This window comes from Babylonia areolata, chromosome 8 (genome assembly GCF_041734735.1).
Source record: "Babylonia areolata isolate BAREFJ2019XMU chromosome 8, ASM4173473v1, whole genome shotgun sequence".
Taxonomy (NCBI): domain Eukaryota; kingdom Metazoa; phylum Mollusca; class Gastropoda; order Neogastropoda; family Buccinidae; genus Babylonia; species Babylonia areolata.
This window is the reverse complement of record NC_134883.1, coordinates 22,024,196-22,052,192: the sequence shown is the minus strand read 5'-3', so window position 1 is coordinate 22,052,192 and position 27,997 is coordinate 22,024,196. Positions and strand designations below refer to the sequence as shown.

The following is a 27,997-nucleotide window of genomic DNA, read 5'->3' as shown; positions in this document are numbered from 1 at the left end:
GTGGTGTGCATGTTTGTAAGTATGGATTCAGTTTCAAAAAGGCATTAAAACATGCAGATTGATCATTTCCACTATGCCACATCTGCATAAAAAGGAATGCGGTACATTCCTGACCTTATGCGTAAGCCACATGTTCTGATGAGGCCTGGAGAGTGTGTGTACATACATTTTCTTGAGTGTGAGAACATATTCTGATCTGTCTTAATTGGCTAAAATATTGGTTTGAACCTCCTCATAAGCACAAAATACTTCTAAAAACATACACTTCACCAAAAGAGAAACCCATCACTTTGAATATATTTACTGATTACACATGAATTGAATGTTAATATCAATATATGGACATCATGGCAGCACACTTGACTGTCATCTCATCACATCTGCAAAAGAAAATCTGAATACAAGACTGGAAACTTTTTCTTAAAGACAGTTTGTACTGGTTCAGATTTGTTCACCATTCATATAATCATTGATCAAAGAAGTGAAGGATAAAAATGAAAATTTAAAAGATGTAAAAAAAAAAAAAAGAAAAAAAAAGAATGTCAGGTCAATCTTTTTACACTTAAGTGACTGTATTTGGGCAAAAAACAGTCACAGACATACACAGGCATGCACACATACATACTTTGCATAAATGTACGCGACCACAGTTCAATGACTGGCAAGACTACTGTTCAAAACTATTTTTTCTCCACCTCAAATAGTATTCAGGCTGCTTTTGTATTAAAAAAGAAAAAAAGAAACTGTATTCAATCTCGTAGAGTTTGCAATGTGGATGGAATTAATTTCAAGTCCATTTATTGAAAAAACAACAAACAAAAAACACCTTATATAAATACAAAAAACCTTCTGAAAAGGATGTAACAGTACATATCTGGAGGAATATACCAAAAATGAAAATTATTTCTAATACTTCAGTAGAACAAGGAGAAAAATGTTAGCAATCAACTGAACTTCAGTCATAATTTAAGTCCATTAAAGTTTCTCCTGCAGAGATGAATGGAAAAAAATCTGACACAAACTAATTTCAAATCTCAAAATATAATACAACTGTCTTCATCTGTACTATTTATCTCTCAGTTATTTGTTGGTGATTCATATACTGAATAGTAACATCCAATGGAAATCATCATCGAGGCATATTGTGTGAAGGTCAAAATCAGTATTCAGCTCTCCTTTTTCAATACAGCACATGAGAAACATCACTGAAAGGTAAAATGAAAAAGAAAAAAGTCAAATTCACTGAACTCTTGTGTACATTCACAGTCTAATGCACATCTTTGCTCACACACGCGCACACATACACACTTATATACAAATGCAATGATTAACACAAACTCAATGCATATCCATAGCAGTTATGTTTTCTAGCAAAGTTACGTTCTTTGAGAAAATATATGCATAACATACTAAGCTTAAGATTAGTATAATTTGTTATAATTTGCAAAAGTGCAATATCTACAATATTTCATATGACACAATTACTACAGGGTTACACAATTTCAATTCAACCCTGTTTAGTCTTCCAAGGAATAAATAACAATAAATACCACAGATTAGCATTTCCATTATGTTGAAAAAAATCTTTTAACAACTAGCAAATAGTTTTCAATTATGCTAAAATATCTTAAAATAGCAAACTTTCTAAGCTAGGGCTGTTGAAGTTTGCTGACTGGATTTACTGTAAAACAGTCACATTTTCTGGACTCTGACTCCTCAGTAAATGACACGTCTTGAGCCTGGAAAACAAGCACAACAGTGTCAAAATGTATGACTATTGTTCTGTGCTTAGGAAAAACACCTGTGCTTCATCAATAAATAGTGTTTTCATATATACATTAAAAACCATCCATACATCGATGAAAGTTTTTCATTTGTTTCTTTTTTTAAAAAAAGGTTTTTTTTAAAGTGCATCACAGGTGTTTCCATTTGTGCATTATCAAGTGTCATTAGAATATGCTTTCTCTGTTATGGAAAACATCTGATTTTTATCAAGGAAAGTATCAGCAGGAACCCTCCATCTAAAAAAAAAAAAAAAAAAAAGGCATTTTGTCCTTATATCATTTCTTAGAAGTAATCTGACATCACCAACCAATTTTAAAAAACACACTGACAGAAGTATTAACATCTATTCTGGCATGTGATCAAATCAGTATTGTAAAAGCATTAAAGAAAAAGAATAAATACAGCTCTTAGGGTGCTAAAAATGAAATAAAAAAAAGATCACAGTTGAAAATGCAAACCAAGATTGCACAACACCACTTTTTATTTTCCAATTTCATTTTGATTCAGCTTACACTGTCATAGAAATGTGTAACAGCTTAAATGTTATATTTTCAGTCCTGCTAAATTTATTTTAATATGTACACCGTTTTCCCCCTGTAACTGTCAACTGACATAACATTATTCTTTCTTTTCAAAATTAAATTAAAAGCTTTTGCTTTATTACATTTGGAAGCACAAGCTAAAATGTTACAGGAGGGACTTATATATACTCAAATTATACATTTTAAAATTAATAACACTGTAAAATGCATAACTGTTCAGTACAAAATGTTCCTTTTCAAATCTGTCATAAACCAAGCGAGATAAACCTCCATGACAAGGACTGCACTACTGCAACAAAATATACAAACATGACAAACTGAACATGTTTTGATTTCATCAACAATGAGACAGATTCAAAACACACTTTATCATGTGCACACGCATCCATCTTTAAGAACAATTGTTACTGACATCAAAAGATCAGATCCTTGTAGAAAGGCTGCCTGTGTTGTGGTCTGCACCAAAGATTCAGCAATTTGAAATGCACTTGACTTGAAAAGCTTGTCATGTACAGCACCTTGCTCAAATTCTTTAGAGAAAAAAAAAAAGACTGATCAAGATATGTTGATCAGATCTTGGTCTCAACAGAAACATCATAGAAACGTTACTTGAATCTGATCCTCCTGGTCCAACTATTCACTGTTAAATTTAAAGTGATCCCAAATATATAAAGCAAAAGAAAAAAAATGAAATACAATGAAGTGAAAATGTTAAAAATTTGATGTCCTGATTATCAGTATGTAACATTTTCCTGATGCCTAAAAATAATCCTGATAATGAAGTACATGATCATAAAAATAACCAAAAGAGATGCCCTTTCTCAAAACCTTAGTTATCCAGATTAAACAGATCTTGAACAACACATGAAAGTAAAAAATCCAATTAAGTTGATCAGATTACTTTTTCCCCATGGTCTTTGTGCATACATGCAGGATAGAGCAATAAATATGCTGCAAACAATTACAGCAATACATGGGCAAGAACTTGCTCAGAAAACATTTCTTTCTATTTTCTTTATGATAGGCTTAATCATCAGTCACCACAGAGTTTGAGTGTAAGGAGGGGGAAAATGCAAACTTTGTGGAAATTTCAGCAGGAGGGTAAACCAAGTGAAACAAAAATTCCTTCCTCTGTCAAAGCAGAATCACAACCGCCTAGGCATTTCAAACTTGACAAAGAACAAAGTCCGGTCCTGAAGAAAGATGTCACAGTCAAATCACTATGTTACTCACAAGGGAAAAAAAAAGTCATGTGGGATGGCTTTATGTTACTCACATGGGGAAAAAAAAGTCATGTGGGATGGCTTTATGGACCTTTCATCACACATCATACCACCTAAAGCATTCACAAAGGGGTCACAATATCAAAACACTGGCAGAACACAATCTCAGATGGACCTATGCTAGGGATGCTGCCACTCAACTCGAGTCACACATGTGAAAATGTTGGTCATCTGCAAGCAGCACCACTAAAGGTAAGGCAAAGGCCACACATCTCCACCTATCCAGGCCACACTGACTGCGAAAGGCGAGGCGAAAGGACAGTGTGTCCACTTGAAGACTGCATGGTGGCTGGTCTCTCATCAACGCCTGGACAAAACCGTCCTTCCCTCAGGGAAGAATGGCCCCCCGGGACAAAACTGGTGTCTGGGTCGCTGTCAGTTATGAGGTAGTTGCTGTGATTTGTTCCAGAAATGGATAGATGGCCAGTAGCACAGCAAAAAGCAAAACCAGTAGTGGAACACTGGACATAAAGGACAGCTGAAACAAACAAAACATCCTTTCTCGAACTTTGCTCCAGATATTGTCATCATAATAACCCCTCTCCCTTCACTGATTTCACAAATATAATTCCAAGTATATGATGTAAAACAGTTGAAACCAATATGTTATATGATGCAAAACTGTTGAAACCAATCTTTCTTACATTCATGACAAAGGATTTTCAACTTGACAACTAAGAACAAATTCTTACATATAATCCATAAAACACAGATAACTACACATGACATAAATGACAAGATACAAAGTATACACCCAAAAATAACATAAATGACAAGATACAAAGCACACACCCTATGATAACATAAATGACGAGATAAAAAGCACAGACACCTTGTCATAACTAAACCCCCCTATTCTAAATGACAGACATACTACATGCGTACACAATGAAGAAAAAACCAACATCATGTCTGAACTTGTAATTTTCACTGATATAGCCCAATAATATTTTGTGATATCACTGATTTTAGAGCAAGAAAAACAAGGAACAGTAAAGCTTCTTTTGAACTAAAAATAAAGGAGTTCAAAAGAAAGGAATCAATACTGTTGCAATGGAGAGGGACCTGTGGATATGCTCCAAATATTCTGCCGAGGGAGACTTTTGAAGTCAGATGCCAAGGTATGGCATGCTAAAACTTCTGTAAATACAATACTAAATAAAGTATTAACTATAATGCTAAATGCGATATTAACTATAAGAAAATAGATGCAAGAAAGAAAAACAAAAAGCAAAATTTCCTAACTCATATCTTGACTCCTACAAACTTACTTCTGATCTTTAATCAGAGTTCCATCAAAGTATAAATGACATTCTCTCAGCAAATAACAGCTGCACAGCCTCAAAACTGCTTTCCGTAAATTTCTTCAAGTAGGTAGGTAACAAAAACACAGACAACAGTAAGATTTTACATTTCTCCAAGTCAAGCTGTACTCCAATACATAACAGAACATGAAGACATAATGAGCACCTTCTTGCTGCGAAGAGCAATCTGTCGATAGTCTGTTTCCATGGTTTCGATCTGTGACCTGAGGGTACACACTTGCTGTGAGTACTGCTGACACTGGGCACGAAGCTGTGCCAGTTCATCCCCGGTGTTCTTCGACTGTAAATAAAATGTATCACTTTTGTATCACTTTTTGTTCAGTTCAGTTACTCAAGGAGGCATCACAGCATTCAGACAAATCCGTATGTATACACTTCACCACATCTGCTGAGCAGACGCCCGACCAGCAACATAACTGAACACTTTTAACACCATCATCTAACAATCACCCTCCCCCTGTTTGCCACCTTCTGCATGTTTGCACTTCAAAGGAACTGTTCTCTTTGCACATACATTTAAATTGTGGAATTGCTTCTATGTTCTCAGCCTGCAAACAGTATACTGAGTTGTCACTACATTTTGTGTATGCTGTTTGTCTAAGAAAATACTGTGTTGTCATTCTTAAACACTCACGCATGTGCACACACGCACACACACACACACACACACACAAACCCATCACTCACACACACAAACTGACCAACCAGCTATCGAATTTACCTGTGCCTGTTTGCCTGCTGACGGCACCTTTCGCCCAGTGACCGAGTGGGACATTTTTGCAGCAGCAGAGGCAGACACAGGGGACAAGGGGGTCTTGCTGGTCTCCTTCCCCTCCTGCCGACTTTTCTGGGCGTCAGTCAGGTTCTGACGTGTGGCCACTTCACTGCTGGTCAATTTCTCCTTCAAGGCTTCCAGCTGCTTGTAGGATTCCTGGAGCTTGTTGTACTCAGAGGACAGCTGGAGGTTCTCTTTACGGGACCTGCCCGTCACCATGTCGTTATTTGTAGTATACATAAAAAAAAATTACCGCTTCTTGTTATTGTCAATGCAGCAGCAGCACAATGTACAACAGCCTGATTTTTCTTTGCAAAAATCACTGCTTCTCATATCCAGATTACTGTGATTTTCATTACTCCAAAATTGTTTATATATATAACCAAATGACTGTTTTAAATACTTAACTGTGGACACCAGTACTTCATCCTACTAATTTTGGAAGCAAATCACACACACAAACACACAAGCATCACAAACACAAAACATACACACAAGCATACATGTACACACATAAAGCACATATTGTATTTGTATTTCTCTCTTTTGTCACAACAGATTTCTGTGTGAAATTCGGACTGCTCTCCCCAGGGAGACTGCGTTGCTACACTGAGAGCACCACCCATTTTTTTGTATTTTTTCCTGCCTGCAGTTTTGTTTTTCCTATCAAAGTGGGACCTCAGTTTATCATCTCATCCGAATGACTAGCGTCTAGACCACCACTCAAGGTCTAGTGGAGGGGGAGAAAATACCGGCGACTGAGCAGTGATTTGAACCAGTGCGCTCAGATTCTCTCAATTCATAGGCGGACGTATTACCTCTAGGCCATCACTCCACATATACACGCAAATGCCTAACCAGAAGCCACGTTATCAACTTATACATTAATAACAATAATAATAATAATAATGAAGTGCTCTTCTAAAGCGTTATTTCCTCACAGAGGCTCAAAGCGCTTCACATATTATATACTGTATACAGTAAGAAAGGAACAACAATAATCAAGAAGATTCAAAGAACAACCTATCACTCATGCAATCCACAAATTACATGTTACAAAAGAGAAGTAACAATCATCAAGAAACAAGAATCAACCATAAAGATCCTCAGATCATAAACAACACACACACACACATACTCTTTCATACATACATACAGAGAGAGACACACACACACACACACACACAGGTAACCGCCCGCACACACATACATACACACCACTGGAAAAAAATAGTACATCCCTCAAAAAACAGCAAATTAGACAAAACTGTTACTCGAATGCAAGACAAAAAAGATGTTTCCAGTTTGGACTTGAAAGTCTCGGGAAGGGGCCTTTTGCAGGTCAGCAGGCAGTGAGTTCCAGACAGTTGGGACTGAGAAACTAAATGATCAGTGACTGAAGGTTTTCTGATTAGTTCTTGGAACCTGACGTAACCTTTCAGCTGAAGACCGAAGTGACCAGGAAGACTGATGTGTTGTTAATGAAGAAGAGTACTGCGGGAGTGCGCCATAAATTTTTTTTTTTTTTTTTAATTGGTACACAAGCATGGCAATTTTGAACTGGATGCAAAATTTAACTTGAAGCCAGTGCAGCTCTTTGTGCAAAGATGTCACATTCTCTTGCTTAGATTTCCATGTTACAAGATTAGCTGCACTGTTCTGAACTCTCTGCAACTGACTGATCTGTTCAGCTGGAAGACCCACAGGTACCGAATTGCAGTGGGGGAGATGTCTCACCATAGCAGTCTTTGAAAAATAAAAACAAACAATGCTGGCAATTTTCCAAATTTTGAGATTACTAAGAACACAGATCACAGACATCAACTGATACTTACATTTTCATTTCTGCTTCAATGGCTTGTATCCTCTTACGCAGATTACTGCATTCCTCTTTCAGAGCCAAAAACTCAGCTGGAAAGCAAAAAAGGCATCACTAATTTCAAAAACAGTTCTTTTTTTTAAATCGACAAGATTATGAAATGCAGAAATGGAAATGATGCTATTACTACAGTGATGACAATGATTGTATTAGGTTCCATGCTGTTTTTGAGTACTCATACCAAAGATACATACAGTAAAAAGATAATGCATGTTGTCAGACAATGTAGATAATATGTCTTCCCATTAAATACAGGAAAAAGATAATGATCGTTGTTAGATAAAAACAACAACAAAAAACCCCAAAACAACAAAACCTTGCCCTATTTTGTGGCAGTACATAAATACACGTTCATATCTATACACTAGTAGGCATATACATACCCACACACATAAAACAAACATGAAAACCACTCTGAAATTATTAGTAGAATTGACAGAAAGAGCAAGACAAATGAAAGAATATGTCATGATGTGAATAGGACACCACAACCTCAGCTGTTCACACATGAGAACCCCCCAGAAAAGAGCCATATCCTCAAGCCTACACCAGAACAGATTACCTTTGCTGCGGTTAGTTCGACCTGAGTGGGAAGAGTCTCCATGAGAGAGGCGCTGAGAGGACTGCCGCTCCCTTCTTTCCAACTCCAACTCCTCCTGAAGGAGTTTGGTGCGGTCTAAACACACACACACACTGCCGGAGCTGACCTTCACACGACCCCTCAGCAAGGGAAAGACCACTCGCAATCATCAACAGCAGGTTAGACGCAAAGACCCAATCACCAGCATGTATAAAGCCAGCCACAGACAGCCAGGGTTTTCATAACGAAAGCAAGGAGAAGGATCGCAGACAGACACCAATGAAAGAATGAGATGTAAAAGTGTACAATGTCATCGCAGGCTGGTTTGCCATATCACAACATGTAAGCCACAGGAAACCGCTCATCTCGATGGCACCTTCCCATTAGAACAGGTTTCAACAAAGCCAACAAAAGACTGGACAGCAAATGAAGTCATTCCAGTGACAGCAGGAGGCCCCACAACAAAATGCTGAGTGATGCTGGTTGAGGACAATGAAGCAGGAAATGGATGACAAAAAAGTCATTGGGAGAGTGACAATGAACAAAGACATCATCTCATGCTCAGACAGCCCATACAGCCACATCAAAACAAAAACCAAATGCCCCCAAGGGTAAGAAAGCACAAAGCATCCAACATACAAAACTGAACATCCCACTAAGATGCAAGACAGTGCCAGGAATCAAAGAGAAAGGAGATTCATGCAAAGGTGCAGAAATGGATGCAAACAGATGAAACTGACAATCGAACACAAGAATGGGAATTCACAACAGCAAACTTTGTGACAGCAGAGCATGCAACTGTCATTCTGAAGAAAGATCATTTTCGAACACATTTTTTTAAAAGTCATGCTAAAATGAACAGAATTAAATCCCACATCTTTCAAACTGAACCAGAAAAAAATGGATCCACACTATGCCATACAGAACCGCATATGTGACCTTAACCTATGATGGTCATTTACAAAGCTATGTTTTGAACATGTAGTCATGTTCCATCACCCCCACCCACTCTGCTCCCCCATCCAGGATCACAATGTTCTGTTCCATTTCTATCCCTTTGTGTGTTTGATAAATCAAGTGCAAATTACCATCAGGTCTCTTTCCAAATGCTTTGTTGCTGTATTAATTTACAAATCTCTCATTGGGAAACCCTTGTCGACAGCTGCTTGTTCACTAAAAAAACCATAATAGTTACCACCAGAACAAATCGTAACAAACCAAAAACAAAGAAAGAAAAACAATAGAAAATGTCTTTGCTTACTTTTGTACTCCAATTATTATCTGGTGATGAAAGAACCATTTACTTTTGATTATTAGGTGCTGAGTACGTACATTCATCTTAAAGACTTGCCAATCTTATGTTCACTGGTGACAGCTTTTATAGTCTGATTCACTACATCAAACTCTTTATTGGAAGTACATCACACACACACACACACACACACACACACACACATATATATATATATATATATATATATATATATATATATATATACACACACACACATATATATATATGTGTATGCATATATATATATATGTATATATATATATATAAATATATATATATATATCTTAAAACAATGCAGTTCTCAAGACACACATAAAGAAGGAGATACAGCAATAAGCTGGGTACAACACAAACATGCAGTGAAGGTAATTGGAAACGGCTTTTCCCCCACTATCTATTTCAAACATAAAAAATAATATAAAAATAAAAATAAACAAAACACGTTTTGAGAACTTATGAAATTGAAATGATATGTGTCACAATGATGACACTGCATGGGGCAAAAGATCAAGCAGAGGCAAAGACACATCAATCTCTGGGTTTACTCTTACATTCAACTTATCATTCCATATCAAAATAAAACACTGCATACAATGTTATCAAAATATTACATTGTACACTATGTTATCAATTACAAATACATCTGCAAACCATATGCAGGAACTATGGATACCGGTCAACATTTTTTAATCAAAGAGGGATGCTCATAAATATCAACAGCTGCACAATTATCTCACAAGCTACAAAAAACATGAGCTCAACTTCTGGTAATTAATATCATGCTAAAAGAACAGCACCAATGAATAAATGAGAATTTTTTTCTTAAGTACTACTACATACATGCTAAGACCTTTATCTCCCTGAGTTCAAAGTATATAAACAAGTAACAAATGTCAGCAAACTCTTCAAATCTGAAAACACAGCATCAAGCTCCACAACAGAAGCAGCTAGTAATAGTAAAAACTGCCAATATTCATGATTACAGAGTCCATAACTTTATGAGGTATATCCTGTTAACAAAAGGACGAAACCAGTCACTCACTACGTAGCTGTTCTGCTTCATTGTGGCTTTGTTTGGCTGCCTGCTGAGCTTCTTGCAACTGACCTGTAAGCAACAACAACAACAAAAATGTTCAGTCATTAACTCTCTCCATACGAACGGCGAAAGAGACGACGTTAACAGCGTTTCACCCCAATTACCATCATCAAAATATTGCAAGCGGAAGGCTCTTATACTGAAGAGATGAATGTTGACAAAGAATACAATTCTGACGACGGAAACTAAAGCTTGGGTCATTCAGACACCCACTGGACATCCGAGGGGTCTGTGTAGAGGAGAAGAGAGGACTGGCCGTACTGAGTTAACAAGTGTTCAGTCATTAACCTTCCACACTGCTTCAACTTTCTTCTTTCTCTTCTCCAGTCTCTTCTTTTTCTTTTCAGTTCAGTTTCTGTGCTCTCTATCCTTGGCAGATTCAATCTTCACTTTCAAGGAAGTGTCAAAGCATACTGATTCATATACACTACACCACATCTGCTCTATGTAAAAATCCTTGGCAGAGAGAAGGTTAAAATGTTATTATACACCATTCACATGAATTCCTGCACACACAGAGTGATGGCAAAACAATAAGACAGACATGGCCTCATGGAAAAGTTTCAAACACATGGCTGCAAGAATAGTTCAAAAGACAGAATGTACTGACACAAACTGAATGGCTTACCTTTGGTCTCCTCCAAGTCAGCACTCGTCTTTTGGTGCATTGTTCTCTCAAGTTCCAGATCTCCTGATAACAAAAGACATCCACAGACATTATCACACTGTCTCCTATTTATCAGTTTTATAGACGAACTCCCCCCCCCCCACCTCCCCACTCCCTCCCTCCCATCCCCCGACAACCCTACTAACCCCACCTCCCCACCCCCCTTTTTGATTGGTTTCAAAAGGAAGTCATGGATACACTGTTACATGTGCAGTATACAAGCTGATGAAATCATAATTCTGAAAGGGTATGCAAGATTCAGGGACCCACAAAACAAAATGTTAAAGCATGCACACAAAATGCAACCATTTTAACACATTAGTATACAAAGAGATAATCAAACAATAATGACATAATAAATGTCACGTACACAGGAATATCTTTAAAACCAATAGTACAGAGTTCACACAAACATTTCAACATTTGACACACACAGTATCAGTGGTTTCAATTTGAAATCTTCAAACTTTACCCAACATTCATGTACACTGACTTGCTGCTCCAAAAAGAAAACAAGGGTACACAGACTTAAACTGGTGCTGAACATTTCCTATCAAGCCTGCACACACAATGTTGAAGGGCACAGTAAAAAAAAAAAAAGAAAAAAAGACTCATTCTTTATGGAATTTAAGAAATCGTTTCTCTACACCTGTTGTAAGTGTGCAAGCTGACTTGGGGACTGCATAGCATCACTGCTTTACAATTGCATACACCTAACATGGGGTTTTTAACCTACAAGAATCACTTGTATGTCAGTCTCATTAAATATAAATCTTATTTCCCCTGCTGGAGTCTGCACTAGTGGGTCAAGGTAAAGTATGTGTAATTAAAATCTTATTTCAATTAAAAACATTTCAGTGGTTAATATTCCTATCAATAAGGTTACTGAACTGAAAAGCATAAACTTCTACACTAATAAATAAACAAAAATAAGAGACATCAATTAGCACATGGCATCTAACAGATCTATTGTCAAAAAAAGAAAAGAAAAAAATTGCTCACTTTCACCTAAATGTTCAATAAAATTACAAACACAAAAGTAACTGAGGGATTAAGAATGAAAATACAGCTCAAAGGTTAATACAGTTACTAACTCACTTGATATTAGAAATCTGTCGGATCAGTATCAAATGAACTGTGTGGACATACTGTTCAGAACAGTTTGCCTTGACCTTGCATGCAGATGAATAAAATAAGTATTGAGAACACAATTTCACTTCTTGACCCATGTATCTGAAATCCCCCCACCCCCTGCCTCCAGCCCTAACCTATGTTCCCCAACCTATAAATAAGGATGCATACATTTTCAAGCACTGGTGAAATGCTACCTGCATAATCTCCATAAATGAAAAAAAGAGAAAAAGAAAGAAAGCTTAATGCACTAAACACCAGCATAAAGTTATTGATACCAACCCACACCCTTCAGTCAGTTGAACAAACAGTACACAATGACAGATTAGGAGGCTCAACCAGGTTACTCTGACTGTCTTGTACATAACACAGAAGCACAGAGGTTTGAGTCAGTTATATCTAAAGCTAGAAATGTTTTCTTAAAACACACACACACACACACACACACACACACACACACACAATGGATTTTTTCCACTTGCATTTGTAGCACAATATTCCGGTGACTTAGTAACCCCGACCCCCTATTTCTGACTTCCATTATTCCTATGATGCACTGACCATTCACTTCAGCATTCTACCAGTAAATACATCCATCAACCAGTAAATCAAACCCCACAGACACACTCCCCAAATAGTGATGATACATCCTCACCAACATTTCTATGATGAGATACAACTAAATATTTGCAGAATAACCTCCACAGTATCCTTTTTCTTCTGTCTTAACCACATGAAGACATCACACTGGTTTGAAACTATCTACATCAATTGTAAAGTTACATTCTGACAAAACTGGTCTGGAAGTAAAATTCCATTTACAGCAACAAAACAACAAAAGGAGAAAATAAAAATCATTAATTTTCTGCAAGTCTGTCTGAGATCACTCAAAACACTCATGGCTGTTTCTGACTTGTGACAACTGACATCACTGATTAAGAACTTGTGGACTCGAAGTCTGGAAATCTGGTTTCAAAGTTGATTCTCCTTTTCCTTCTTCCATTCAAAATGACTTGCACAATCCCTTGGTAAAACTAATGACAATCATATAGTCATGCATCAACGAATCACATTCGAGTCAAAATGTGTCACTCCACATGATGCACTTATGTGTCAATGTGTGAGCTCATCACCATAACTTATTTTCATGGCCACACTACACATGAGCTTACTGTCATAACTTCCTTCTGGATCAAAGGCGTCATGGAAATTCAAACCAGTTAGTTACATACCCCTAAAAGGAAAAGTGGTTCACCTAAGTTCTCCAGCTGAGAAAGACAGTGTTTGTGTGTGTGTGTGTGTGTGTGTGTGTGTGTGTGTGTGTGTGTGTGTGTGTGTGTGTGTGTTTAAAATTAACTGAAGAGTAGCAAGTAATTCTTTGCATCAGGTTTGGTTTGCTGTGACTGTGTTGGGTGTGTTTTTTTGTTTTTTTTTGTTTTTATTATATATGACTGTCAAATTTTACTATCATGCTTATTATCTGTACGTATTTAAGAATTCATCACAGTTAATTCTCTTACTGAGAAAATAAAGCTATTCTAATTCTGGTCCATAAACACATCTAAGACAAACATAAGTTTAGTGATTAAAAATGAGTCCTCAGCAACAGGCCAACAAAAATCATTTCTCTCACTGAGACAATAAAGTTATTTCAATTCTGGTCCATAAACACATCTAAAACAAACATAAGCTTAGTGATTAAAAATGAGTCCTCAGCAACAGGCCAACAAAAATCATTTCTCTCACTGAGACAATAAAGTTATTTCAATTCTGGTCCATAAACACATCTAAAACAAACATAAGCTTAGTGATTAAAAAATGAGTCCTCAGCAACAGGCCAACAAAGGAGGCATCCACCAGCACAACAGCTACAGACACAACACAAAAGCTTAACTGAAAAATCAAAGGAAAACAAACATGAAAGCCAACTAACAGAAACTCACTCTGAAGATGGTGCAAATTTTCCTGATTTAATCGAAACTGTTCCTGCTCTTCCAGCAGACCATCTTGAGAAAAAGGGAGAGAAATTGGGAGAAGGACAACAAAAATGGTGACAGATATATACAAAGGCGTTTAGGAGGATGCTGAGAGGAGAAAATGGTGCATTTAAGGGAGTTGGGGGTGAGAAGTCTTGGAGGGAGGGGAGATGCAACTTAAACTAACAAGACTGAACGATAACATGCATGAACTGAGAGTGAATGTAATCAATAAAAATTAAACTGAAAAACAGCACAAACAGATATCAAGGTTAAGCTGGAATTTCCAGACTTTATAGATCACACAAACACATACACACGACTCGTACAGGAATGTATATGTCTGCAGACATAAGTACAAACGACTTATCCCCTACTGCAAGTGGTTCCCAAATCTAAAGAACAATACAGCCTTTCTGACCCCCCCCACCCCAAACCCCCCCTCGCCCCCCCCCAAAAAAAACACCTGAATTTTGACAGTTTTACCTCAACCATTCCAACACAAACGACACTCTTGGTTCCTGATGAAATATAACTGATGCAGGCATAAACATCAGATTAAGGATTACACTACTTTGTTTCAAACTATCCCCCCCATATTAAACATGAAGCAACATTTTTCAGTGTCAGAGATGACAGAGAAGATACCTTTTGTATCAATCATGTTTTACTAACAAAAGAAAGAATAACCAAATCAAGAAACCAGATAATGGAAACAAATGAGGGAGAAGACGATACACAACTCACTTCACATTAAATAACACAACTTACCTCGCAGTTCTAAAATCTGCTGTTTCACTTCTTTTGTGTCTGACTCCGCCTTCCGCAACTGCTCTGTGGTGGAAAAGTTTGTAATGAAACAAATTAATTATGGCCTACATTACTAAGAACAAATTTACTTTCATACACTGACCAAAAATTATAGTGAGCATGCTTTTTCTTGTTTCTTAATCCTCTTGTATTCATACTGGGAGAAGCCAGGACCTGCTTTTGTGCCGCTCGTTCACCTACCGGGAGCAACCAGGAACATGCGACTGGTAATTTTCTATCACACGTTCACCATGTGTTGTCACTCAGGGGGGCTAGAAATTTAACAAGGGAATGTGTGCAATAATCCAGTAATGTGCCAGCACTATTTTTTGAGTCTGGCACCTTTCTATTCAGAGAAACAGGAAGAAAACAGACAACAGCCATCTTGAGAATGAACCAGACCAAGTTTCACAATGGCGGCTTTATTATCTGCTACGAAGATCAACAAAATGATTAAGAGGCATGGATCAAATACTACAATAAGTGGAATATATATATATAAAAAAAAGGGCAAATCTGAAGATGACTTGGTCACAGACTCAGCTGATCAAGAAGAAGAAACGGAGAAATGAACCCAAACATGTGCCAATCACCACTCAACATACCAGGTGGCGGCCTGCGATACGGGTAGCTGCCATGACTGACCTTCTGCTGCCATGTTTTCATTCTTATTTCTACCACTTCTTTCTTTGTTGTTCACTTTTTTGTTCATTTGTTTGTTTGTTTGTTTGTTTTCAAAAGCTGCTGAAGAGACCAACAGCTATACTAGTTTCAGCACACTGGGTTGATACCACAACCGAAGATGTAGGCCATTTGACAGCCAATGGGTGACAATGTGACACATTCATACAAGTGTCTATTCTTCCAATTGCCTCTTTGCAAGAATGACTGTTTTCATGATTCCCATGGCCAGAACATTGCCTAACAATAATGTAGCTTCTGTCCCCCTTTTTAATGTTAAATGGTGCAAGGGTGTTTGTGATGTTCAACTGTGACTCTGTACATAGCAACAGGTTTTGAATGAAAGGAGATTATGTGTATATATCACGGTTAAGTATGTGTAATTAAAGCTATGTTTAGTTCAGCTATGTGACAGTTGACAGTAGTTGTGAATGTTCACGGAACAGTCAGTCACCTGTCTGGAAGAATCACGTCAGGTAGGCTCCAGCTTCTATCTTACACTAACTTGTGCGTGTTTGCATGCCGTAATGTCAATGTAACCCTAAAATGTGACATGTCTGGTGACGCTTAGGTGACAATCATTCAACCTTTCATGCTCAGGCAAAAAGTACTTCAGATTATTGTATGCAGTTGTATGAAATTACTTGCCTAATTTCATTATCTTTGAGGTTCTTATTATGTCTAAAGTAAGTTATGAATCATGCACACCCACTGAGAGTATACTATAACACTTTTTTTTTTTAAATGAAATCTTGTGGGATTTTCATGTCAGAGAATCCATACACAAGATGGTTAAATCTAATCAAATCACACAGCTCTAACACTAACTTGCCTAATATGCATGAATGAAATCAAATGTGTACAAAATTAGTAGTTCAAATATGAATTTACAGTTTACTTGATAAACTTTACAGCCAAATACAAGTAATAATAAACAAAAGGGTAAAGTAAGTGCCACATCACTGTCTAAGAGAGGCAGGCTAGAACCATCCAACCCAGTTCTATTACCCAGACAACACAACACACAAACTTCAGCAATAAAAAGTTCAACATATACATAAATATATATATTTATTCTGTATATTATCATAAAACAAATTTTTACAAATATATCAAGAAATTCAATACATTTCAAAATCAACTTTTTAAAAAAATCAATTAAAGAAAACCAAAAAAAAATCAGGTAGCTCATAGTTTCTCTATCTGAATCTTACTCATCCTTGTCAATACCCCACACAAAAATTTTACAATGCATACTAACAGAAGTGTCGTGTGTTCAAATTGCCTTCTCACTAACTTGTGAGACACAAGTGACAACATTCCAATGTTCACACGAACATCATCAAGAACGAAGAACCTTGAACCTTCTTCTTCTTCGTTCGTGGGCTGCAACTTCCACATTCACTCATACGTATGCGAGTGGGCTTTTACATGTATACTGTTTTTACCCAGCCATGTTGACAACCATACTCCATTTTCAGGGGGGTGCAAGCTGGCTACGTTCTCGTTTCCATAACCCAACGAACGCTGACATCGATTACAGGATCTTTAACGTGCGTATTTGATCTTCTGCTTGCGTATACACATGACGGAAGTTCAGGCACAAGCAGGTCTGTAAATAATTTGACCTGGGAGATCCAAAAAATTTCCACCCTTTACCCACCAGGCACCTTTACTGAGATTTGAACCTGGAACCCTCAGATTGAAAGTACAACGCTTTAACCACTCGGCTATTGTGCCTGTCTAACCTCGAACCAATTCACTCCCAAATTCTTCAGTCACAATGTGATCCAGAGCACGAAACAATTCCACCACTTGAAACGATCTACACGAATCACAAGCGCCTAACAAACAGTTGCTCAGCAAAACAGACATGCACACTGTTAAAGACAGATGTCCCGCCCCTCTGGAGACAGCCCACAGGATCAGCACGGACCACAAAAACAATTATGACAACTGAAGAAGCAACAACACACTCCCAGCTGCTGAGATGGCTTATATGCACAATGCCAGTAGATTCACTGTTACCAGAACTCCAAAAAGCCACTTTTCCATTCAGATACCTAAAAGGTAGACAGAGGCGTTTCTGTTACTTCACACACATAGGATAAACACATTTTGCTGTGCCAAAAACTGTCAGTGCCACCCAAGCCTCCTCCTCTCCATTCAGTTAGTCCTTCGTCATTCTCAAAACGACACATCAAACGCCCAAAAAATCACGTCACACAAGACACTGTTGTATACTACATGGCATGTGAGGAAAAGCCCTTCAAATATTAATCAAGGATGATGAGTGACAGAAGAATGAGAATTTCAGGAGTTGAGACAGAAAGTTTGTTTTATTCCCAAATAAACTTGAATACTAGAACCTTTACCTTTATAACACATAAAAATGGATGAGCACACATGTGCATGCAAGTGTTTTATAAGTGTAATTTTTGCATGAATGCGACAGACCCAAAGGGTTAAAACACTGAAACAAAATACCACCACTTTATCCAAGAAATACACACTTTACCACTAGCTGCTCCAGCACTATTTCTGAACAGCCTTTGTCATTTGGCTATGTAATTTTCACTCCACGATGTAAGAACATGGAAGTATTTTTTAGCACAAGTTATGGTGATATTCATGGTTATTTGCATGATTTTCAGCAGTTTGTTGCATCAGTCACCGAGGTCACATGCCACTCTGTGGTGAGTAGCTTGTAATTTCTTTTACTTGTAATATGACTGATGACCCCTCCACCCAATGCCTCCACTGTTAACTCGTGTGTGTGTGTGTGTGTGTGGTGTGTGTGTGTTTGCGTGTGTGTACAACCCCCTCCCCGCTTCCGATCACACACCCATTCGCCCAATCTAATGTATGAATATGTAGATGTGTTGAAATAAACGAAGGTGTACATCTAAATCATTACCTAGAGAACAGAAAATATATAAACCAATGAAAAGAAAAAATACACACAAACACAGAACCGGGGTTAGCAAAAGAATACCTTGCAAGTCAGAGACAAGATCCCCCCTCTCTTTTGCTGTCTGCTGCACCTCGAAATACTGCTCCTTTAGCTTCTCAAGCTCAAGGGTTGATTTCTGTAGCTGAAGACTGGTCTCTGTATATTCATCTGCAACAAAATGGCTACTTCAATGTAAGTGTTTTCTGCCTTTCCCGAAACACTTGTTATTTGTTTGATCATTGTATCTTTCAACATCCTTTCTTCTTTTTTTTTTCCCCTCCAAACAAAGCAACAGCTTACCCTTGTACTTCTGTATTTCCACTTCAACCTTTCTTTGGGCTTCTCTGGATTCGGTGACATTTTCTGCACACACACGCAAAAAAATTGCAGAATGCACATTCACTTACAATTACACAACAGACAACAAAGCTGACAATGCAAGCTTGAGGTCATTCTAATTTTGTTGCCAAAAAATGGTGAATCTAATGTAAGCATGAAACAGCCAACAGGAAAATCCATTTCTTACAGAACACAGCGCAGAAATTGAAACTGTGTCTTCCGAGTATTTCTATACTAAAAATCAGAAAATTATTAAATGCCACTGTATTTTCATATAACCTATGGCTTGACCACAAAAAAGTAAAAAAGAAAAAAATTCAAGCATACTCACATGGTAAATTATTCTTCACATATCATACATTTGACACCAGTTTACTTTAGTTCAGCAGAAGCTACGTGGCAGAATGGTTTTGATAGCTTATCTGCCATACAGTGTCCATGAGGTTCTGGGTTTGAATCCCAGTCTCAACATTTCTCCCAAGTTTGATTGGATGAGATGATTAACCGAGGTCCCCTGTCAGCATGCACTGGGTGCACTGTAAAATAACCTATGGCAACAAAAATCTCCTCTGGCAAATTCTGTAGAAGAAATCCACTCTGATATGTACACAAATACATATATGCATGCACTGAAGGCCTGACTAAGCATGCTGAATTACCCTGCTGGTCAAGCATCTATGCACTCAAGACCTGACAAAGCATGTTGGGTTATGCTGCTGGTCAGGCATCTACCTAGCAGATGTGTTGAAGCACATATGGATCTGCCCAAACACAGTGACGGCTCCTTAAGAAACTGAAACTGGAAGTGGAAACGTAAGTCCTGGTTGGATAAACTAAGAACTCACCATCATCCGTATAGCTCCCTGAGTCAGACATACTGGAGGTGGTCGAAGACACAGGCACTAACAAATTGGAGTCTTGAATGGGTAAAGAATCCACCTCACATCCATTGACTGTTGTCACGGTGATAGTGGCTGTGGAGTCCTGGTCGGACTCATACAGGGTATCATCCATGTTATCACCACTGACAGTCTTGCCAGGGAGTGGAGCAGTCAGAGGATCGATCGCTGCCTGCTGCATCAGGCGTTTTTCTATCTGCCAAATGTGACCTGGGGAATAACAACCACCACGTGCACTCTATGTCATAAATGAATTCACAAATCTGCCCCTTCCTATTTCTGTGGCTGCCTTCACCTCTACACCCCATCTTGCTTATGATCAGCTTCAGACCCACTCTGTTTACGTATACCAAGATTCAAACACTCCACTGTCGGCCACCGTTCGTTCTCTGTCTATGGACCTTGCTTTTGGAATGAACTTCCTCTTTTGCCTCATCAGGTCTGCGCACTCAGCTTTTTCAAGTCTGGCCTTAAAACCTGTCTTTTTCCAAGAGAGCCTCCTTCCCCTGCCTATTCTTGGTCTTCCATTTCTCATGTTTAGAGTTATGAATGCATGTGAATGACTGGTTTGAAAACGCTTTGATTTGTCTCTGCACACAATTCAGTGCTATATAAATACTAATTATTATCATTATCATCAAACTTTCTGATCAGTTCAACACTGGCCCATCATCAGTCGTATCCCTTTGCCACTGTCATACAGTACCTATCCACTTCTCTTGGTAAAGCTCTTTAGAAAATCAAAATTTTTTCACTAGTTTGAAAAAAGCTTATTTGTCTTCCATAGAAGAGACGATTTCACACATATATGTGTGTCTGTGAACTGGAACTGTCAGCATTGGAGGCAGAGTCATCACCAACCTGCGCTTTGCCGATGACATTGATGGCCTGGCAGGAGAAGAGAAAGAACTCGAAGAACTCGTGCACAAACTTGACAAGACATCATCAGCCTACGGCATGGAGATCAGTGCCGAGAAGACCAAGGTTATGACCAACAACAGCCAAGGCGTAACGTCCAACTTGCACGTAAACGGTGAAAAACTGGAAGAAGTCTCCTCCTTCAAATACTTGGGTGCCATTGTGTCAGACGAGGGTTCGAAACCAGAGGTCCTGTCCAGAATCGCGCAGACTACTGCCGCACTGAGTCGATTGAAGACTATATGGAAGGACAAAAAGATCTCCCTCTCGTCCAAAATCAGACTAATGCGCTCCCTCATCTTCTCAATATTTCTATACGCTTGCGAATCCTGGACCCTCACTGCAGAACTCCAGAGAAGAATCCAGGCCCTGGAAATGAGATGCTTCCGCAAGATCCTGAACATTACATACAAAGACCACATCACAAATGAGGAAGTGAAAAGAAGAGTCCAAAACGCCATTGGCCCATTCAAAGACCTGCTAACCACAGTGAAGGAACGCAAGCTCCGCTGGTATGGACACGTCACACGATCAGACGGCCTAGCCAAGACCATCCTGCAGGGTACCGTACAAGGAAGGAGGAAGAGAGGCAGACAGAGAAAGCGGTGGGAGGACAACATCAAAGAGTGGACGGGCCTGCCATTTGCCACAACTCAAAGGGCCGCTGAGGACCGAGGCAGGTGGCGCGAGCTGACCAGGCAGTCATCCATGGTGCCCCAACGACCCACCCACGGGTCAAGGGATAGATGAGATGAGATGAGAATTGGAACAACTTTCCCCCTAGCAGACAGACCTAGCTTCCTGTTCAAACTGGTGTTTAAAGTTCAGTCAGCAACAAAGGCCATCTCAGGGCTTACTCTTACTACTGTCCAGCCAATTTTCTTACAAAATGATGGTGCTGAATACTGATCAAACACTTGAAGACAATGTTTAGTGGCAGTACAATACATACACGTACACACACAGAGAAATAAACCCCATAATAAATAAGAGAAATAAAATGATACAAACAGATGCATGATACTTGTTAATGTTTGTATAACAGCTTTTGTTCAGGAACAAAACAAATATAGATATTTTGAATCGAGAGTTCACCAGAATTTTCTCCCCCTCCACTAGACCTTGAGTGGTGGTCTGGACCTGTCATGAAGATGAGACGAAAAACTAAAACAAGTCCTGTATGTATCAATCACTTTGCACACATAAAAGAACCCACAGCAACAAGAGAGTTGTCCCTGGCAAACTTATGTAGAAAGATTTACTTTGATGGCCAAACAAATACACTTGCAGATAGAAAACGAACTTTTATGTGGGTGGAGTTGAACTGTGGAAACAGGCTCTCCCCAGGCAAAGCAGCCTGAATTTCACAAAGAGAAAGTCTGTTGTGAGAAAAAAGTAGTACTATACAACACAACACAAATACAGATGCAGTGTGTACAACAAAAGGTACTATTCAGTTTGATGTTAAGAATGGTATATGGATGTGTTGCTGACACACAGATGTTAGGAAAGGTATGACTCTACTGCTGACAGATAGATGTTAGGAAGGATATGGCTCTGTTGCTGACACATAGATGTTAGGAAAGGTATGGCTGTGTTATTGACACATGGATGTTTGGAAAGGCATGGATGTGTTGCTGACATACAGATGTTAGGAAAGTATGGCTCTATTGCTGACAGATAGATGTTAGGAAAGGTATGGATGTGTTGCTGACATACAGATGTTAGGAAAGGTATGGATGTGTTGCTGACATATAGATGATAGGAAAGGTATGGCTGTGTTGCTGACACATGGATGTTAGGAAAGGTATGGATGTGTTGCTGACACATGGATAGGAAAGGTATGGATGTGTTGCTGACACATGGATGTTAGGAAAGGTATGGATGTGTTGCTGACACATGGATGTTAGGAAAGGTATGGATGTGTTGCTGACAAATAGATGATAGGAAAGGTATGGATGTTTTGCTGACACATGGATGTTAGGAAAGGTATGGATGTGTTGCTGACATATAGATGATAGGAAAGGTATGGCTGTGTTGCTGACACATGGATGTTAGGAAAGGTATGGCTGTGTTGCTGACACATGGATGTTAGGAAAGGTATGGATGTGTTGCTGACACATGGATGATAGGAAAGGTATGGATGTGTTGCTGACACATGGATGTTAGGAAAGGTATGGATGTGTTGCTGACACATGGATGATAGGAAAGGTATGGATGTGTTGCTGACACATGGATATTAGTAAAGGTATGGATGTGTTGCTGACACATGGATGATAAGAAAGGTATGGCTGTGTTCCTGACACATACCTTCCAGTGAACAGATCAGATCCTCACTACTGTCACTCTGCTTCTGAGACTCCTTCAACTGGACTGGAAAAAAAAACCCAACACAATTTAATTTTGACAATCATTTGTTTCTGTGTTTGTGGGTGTTTATTGTTTCCTGTTCCTGTTTCTTTTTTTCATTATTACAAAAAAAATCAATGTTACGTATTTACATATTACCATTTTGTATAATGATTTATGGTGTATGTGAATTTTTTAAATACATGAAATGAGAAAAGAAAATAACACGAAAAATATACAAAACCAAAAGACAAATAGAGGTTAGGGATACAACGAATGCACTAATGAGGAAATGAACACTGGTAATAAAGACCAGACAGACAGACTGACAGGTACAAAAGACATTTTGAAGAAAAGATCTGGCTCACTGATTTAGAAGAAAAATACAGTTTTTTAAAAGAATTATAACGGGCGCAATAGCCGAGTGGTTTAAGCGTTAAACTTTCAATCTGAGGGTCCCCGGTTCGAATCAGCGCCTGGTGGGTAAATGGTGGAGATTTTTCCAATCTTCCAGGTCAACATATGTGCAGACCTGCTAGTGCCTGAACCCCCTTCGTGTGTATACGCACGCACAAGATCAAATACGCACGTTAAAGATCCTGTAACCCATATCAGTGTTTGGTGGGTTATGGAGACACGAATATACCCAGTATGCATGAACCATAACAGAGTCATTGGCAAGTCGATGTTGGTCATGTAACGGAAAGAAGAAATAAAAAGAAGAAAGAGATGACACAAACAATAGTCTTGATTATACACCAGTGATACAAGTCATGGACTGAGAACATGAGAGCACACATATGCATACTTGCACATGTATGCAGGCAATAGTCTTGGATTATACACCAACAATACAAGTAACAGACTGATGATATGAGAGCACCCATGTGTATACTCACACATATATGCACACACACACACACACACACACACACACACATATATACACACATATCAACATATACATACCCATATTTGTCTTCTGTGTGTGAGTATTAGAGACACAGATTGTTAATGTGTGTATGGTGTGTGGGGGGAGGGCATGTGTGTGTGTGTGTGTGTGTGTGTGTGTGTGTGAGAGAGAGACAGTATGTGCGCGCGCGTGTGCAGGTGTGTGTGCACGCATCCTGCATATGAGTAAAATTCTTTAATTAATCAAATCAATGTAAAAGACACTATTAAATGATTATTTACCTTAGTATGTCATCCATTGTCTCTTAATTTTTCTCCTTAACTGGTAAAAATGTGTCTTAACATTCATAAAGTATGCAAATCTATTGTCTGAATAATTCTCAGTGTAAACATAAAAAAAATCTTTAAATGAGCTACAGCAATGCCTATCCTTTAAATGATCTTAAAACAGTAATCAGTCAAACAATAATAACAACTTATGATTTAAAAAATGCTGATGCCATCAATTAAAATAAAAACATGCATAAACTGAGTCAAGAGAGATCAACAAAGTAGCTTTATCAATTTAGAATAACTAAATGAGGAATCAACATACTAAAACCATCCACAAACACAAAACTGCCTGCAAAAGTCAGAAACAGACAGACTGACAGAGAGAATGGAAGAAACACAACAATACAAAGACAGCAATACAAAAGAAAACATCAGCAGGGTCTAGTGAAAAAATGAACGCAGATAAAGGTCTGTGGAACAGAGCAGAACACTGACAGTATCAGTATCACTATCAGTAGCTCAAGGAGGCGTCACTGTGTTCGGACAAATCCATATACGCTACACCACATCTGCCAAGCAGATGCCTGACCAACAGCGTAACCCAACACGCTTAGTCAGGCCTTGAGAGAAAAAAAAAAAAAATAATAATAAAAAAAAACTAAATAAAATAAAATAAAATAAAATAAATGAAAATAAATAACACTGACACACACGGTCTAGTGAAAAAATGAACACAGATAAAGGTCTGTGTAGGACAGCAGAACACTTCATTTCCATTAACCACATTTTCAATCCTCTCCATGTGTCATACTGTTAATTTTACATTTCTTGTTTTGTTTGAAAAGTAGCTAAAAGCAACAATATTACTCAGCTTCAGATACTTATAATGACTGCGGCTGTTGCTGCTTATGGAAGAGAATGAAATCCCTGAGCCAGTTTATCCCAGCAGAGCTAATCACTCTGAAAATTCAAAGCCAAGCAATTTCAATGCTGCAGGCTGATCTGAAAAATATATATGCTGTATGAATATGTATCTCTGAATTTCTTAAACATTCATTACCTTTTTGTTTTAAAATATAGTAAAAAAATAATAATAATAATAATAAAAAAAACAATAAAAAAACAACCAAAAATTAACTGCTTTATGCATATATATATATATATATATATATATGTACATGTATATAATGGTACTATATTGGCTTGCTGGTGACTTAGCATTGGCAATTCCCTGAGGACTGCCTGCACTAAGGTTATGGCAGATGAACTCAGGTGAGGCTGTGTATGGGGGACCTGAAATAATGGGCATCAAAGAAATGCTACTTAAACAGTCCAGTTGAAAGGGGCAGCAAAAAAAGAAAAAGAAAAGAAATACATGTGTGAAACAAACAAAAAACAGGATTCCATGCTTGTAAACTGCATACACAATCAGAAAACAGAAGTGAATATGACACCAAACAAAATTCATTTCTAATTGTGTGCATGTGTATATCTGTATGTGCATTTGTTGATGAATTCATAAATATGACTATTTTCATAATTCAGACACCATCATTTTCCCTAATTCACACATTCCTAGTTTTTAACAATATATACGCTACATGTACACTCACGTTTTAAGCCATCCAAGGCATTTTCCATCATTTCGTTCATGTGTACATGAGACAGTCTAACCTTTTCTGTAAAGAGCAAAACACAACCAAATCAAGTGAGAACCACCATCACAAAGTCACATCAACACAAAACCATCTACACCAAATAAAATAAAAATCAGTCACAACAAAATGAAAACTCACACATATATCTCTACCACAATACAACAAAAACTCATGCCCATATACTGCTTCCACACATTTCAATCTGATTACTTCCTGATATCTCTATTTCACTCAGACTCTGAATTCTACATTAAATGTTGTTGGCTGAATTACAGACTAGAAAAGACATAATCTTATGATTTTTTATATATGTGTTTATGCCAGCCATCAAACAAATCAATTTGACTGCAAATGATTTATAGAGGAAGAAAGACCCTGGAACCATTTACAAAGAAATAATAAATGAATCTGATTCAAACTTCCAAACTTAGGCTTTAACATTTCTATCTTCAGTAAACAATTCTGATGCTCAACTGCTTGTTAGTGAGATATAATCTGTAATTAAATCTAATGGTTTCTTTTTTGTGTGCGTTTATGCCAGCCATCAACCTTGAATCTATTTGACTGACAGTGATTTACTGAGAAAGAATGACACTGGAACCATTTACAGAAAAATCATAATATGAATCTGATTTAGACTTCCAATCTTACGGCTTTAATAGTTCTGATTTCAGTGAATGATTCTGATGCTTAGCTGCTTCTTAGAGAAATCATTTTGTCATGTATGTCTACACTGAACTTAGGAAGGAACTGTAACCTGCAACATCCTTCCTTCTCCTCCTTTTCACAATTATTTGCCAACCATGCTGACAAGAACAATAATATTTACTACTCAAAATTACAGAAATTAAGGGAAAGTTAATCATCTACTCATTAAACCCCAGAGAAGTTCTTAACAATTTCATATTAACAACCATTCAAAAAGACAAACAGTTTGCTCAACGACGATCCAGAAAAGGTCACCTAAGAAACAACAAGAAAGAAATACTGAGCTTCTTGGGGATAGGACATCACAACAGAGTAAAACACGTTGAAATAAATAAGAAAAGAAAATGCATAGACCAACCGACACAAGATATCACTGACCTTCAAGACTGGCAATTTTGGCAATGTACTGAACGGAATCAAACTGTGCCATTTCCAGTTCTTCTGCAAAAGTCATCCTCAGGGTTAGCAGTCAACACAGCAAGTATTCTTCATTTGATTTGGCATGAACATATGGTTTCTAGACTGACAATGATGGCAAATGGTGAGTATTGGAGAGACAGAATCTGAACATGCAAGTTCTTTAAGTTAAGCCCTGATTGTACCTGCATATGCAGAAGTGCAAGCATGTTCACACATGTCAAATCTAGTTAGTTATGAACTCAAAGAATTCAAACATAATATTTTCATACATTTAACCATATCTGTTTTTAATTTTTCTTTTTCTTTTTTAATATAAAAAATGTAATTGCAAGGGGTGTAAACTGCACAGGATGATTAAGTTATATTTTCTGCTTACCATCTAAAATGTGTTTTTTGTCAAACTGACTTATTTACTGCTAACACACACACACACACAGACAACACACACACACACACACACACACCTATATACTGGATGACTGCACCTTGCTGACACACAAGAATCAAATTCCTGTTGCTTAAAGTTAATAACAGATAGAAGGAAAACTCAGACACCATTTTTCCACAACTTACTCTGAAGCTGCTCAATATTATCACTGCTTTCTTTCAGCTTCTTGTCTGAATTCTCCAGCTTGACTGAAAAAAAATAATGAAAAAATATGAAATGTACATAAATAAGGAAGAAAAAACATATTCACAACATGACAAGTTTTACCATAATAAGACAGTCTGTGAAATATTTAA

At 37.8% G+C, this 27,997-nt stretch overlaps 1 protein-coding gene across 7 annotated transcripts in view; it reads right to left on the bottom strand.

Annotated features, from left to right (window-relative positions):
* Positions 1 to 285: 285 nt before the first annotated feature.
* LOC143284650 (uncharacterized) overlaps positions 286 to 27,997 on the bottom strand; it is a 51,418-nt gene continuing 23,706 nt past the window's right edge. For 4 of the 7 annotated variants that reach the window (XM_076591535.1, XM_076591537.1, XM_076591538.1 and 1 more), the window contains 16 exons: positions 27,827 to 27,889; positions 27,212 to 27,274; positions 26,081 to 26,146; positions 23,244 to 23,306; positions 19,962 to 20,225; positions 19,078 to 19,140; positions 18,820 to 18,945; positions 15,105 to 15,167; positions 14,301 to 14,363; positions 11,188 to 11,250; positions 10,506 to 10,568; positions 8,152 to 8,265; positions 7,546 to 7,621; positions 5,657 to 5,915; positions 5,081 to 5,215; positions 286 to 4,088 (listed from right to left, as the gene is read on the bottom strand). In XM_076591535.1, coding sequence (XP_076447650.1) covers positions 3,990 to 4,088; positions 5,081 to 5,215; positions 5,657 to 5,915; positions 7,546 to 7,621; positions 8,152 to 8,265; positions 10,506 to 10,568; positions 11,188 to 11,250; positions 14,301 to 14,363; positions 15,105 to 15,167; positions 18,820 to 18,945; positions 19,078 to 19,140; positions 19,962 to 20,225; positions 23,244 to 23,306; positions 26,081 to 26,146; positions 27,212 to 27,274; positions 27,827 to 27,889 — 1,643 coding nt within the window. In that variant the 3' untranslated portion in view covers positions 286 to 3,989. The remainder of the gene's footprint in view (positions 4,089 to 5,080; positions 5,216 to 5,656; positions 5,916 to 7,545; positions 7,622 to 8,151; positions 8,266 to 10,505; positions 10,569 to 11,187; positions 11,251 to 14,300; positions 14,364 to 15,104; positions 15,168 to 18,819; positions 18,946 to 19,077; positions 19,141 to 19,961; positions 20,226 to 23,243; positions 23,307 to 26,080; positions 26,147 to 27,211; positions 27,275 to 27,826; positions 27,890 to 27,997) is intronic. The other 3 variants (XM_076591539.1, XM_076591536.1, XM_076591541.1) reach the window with 3 other exon arrangements.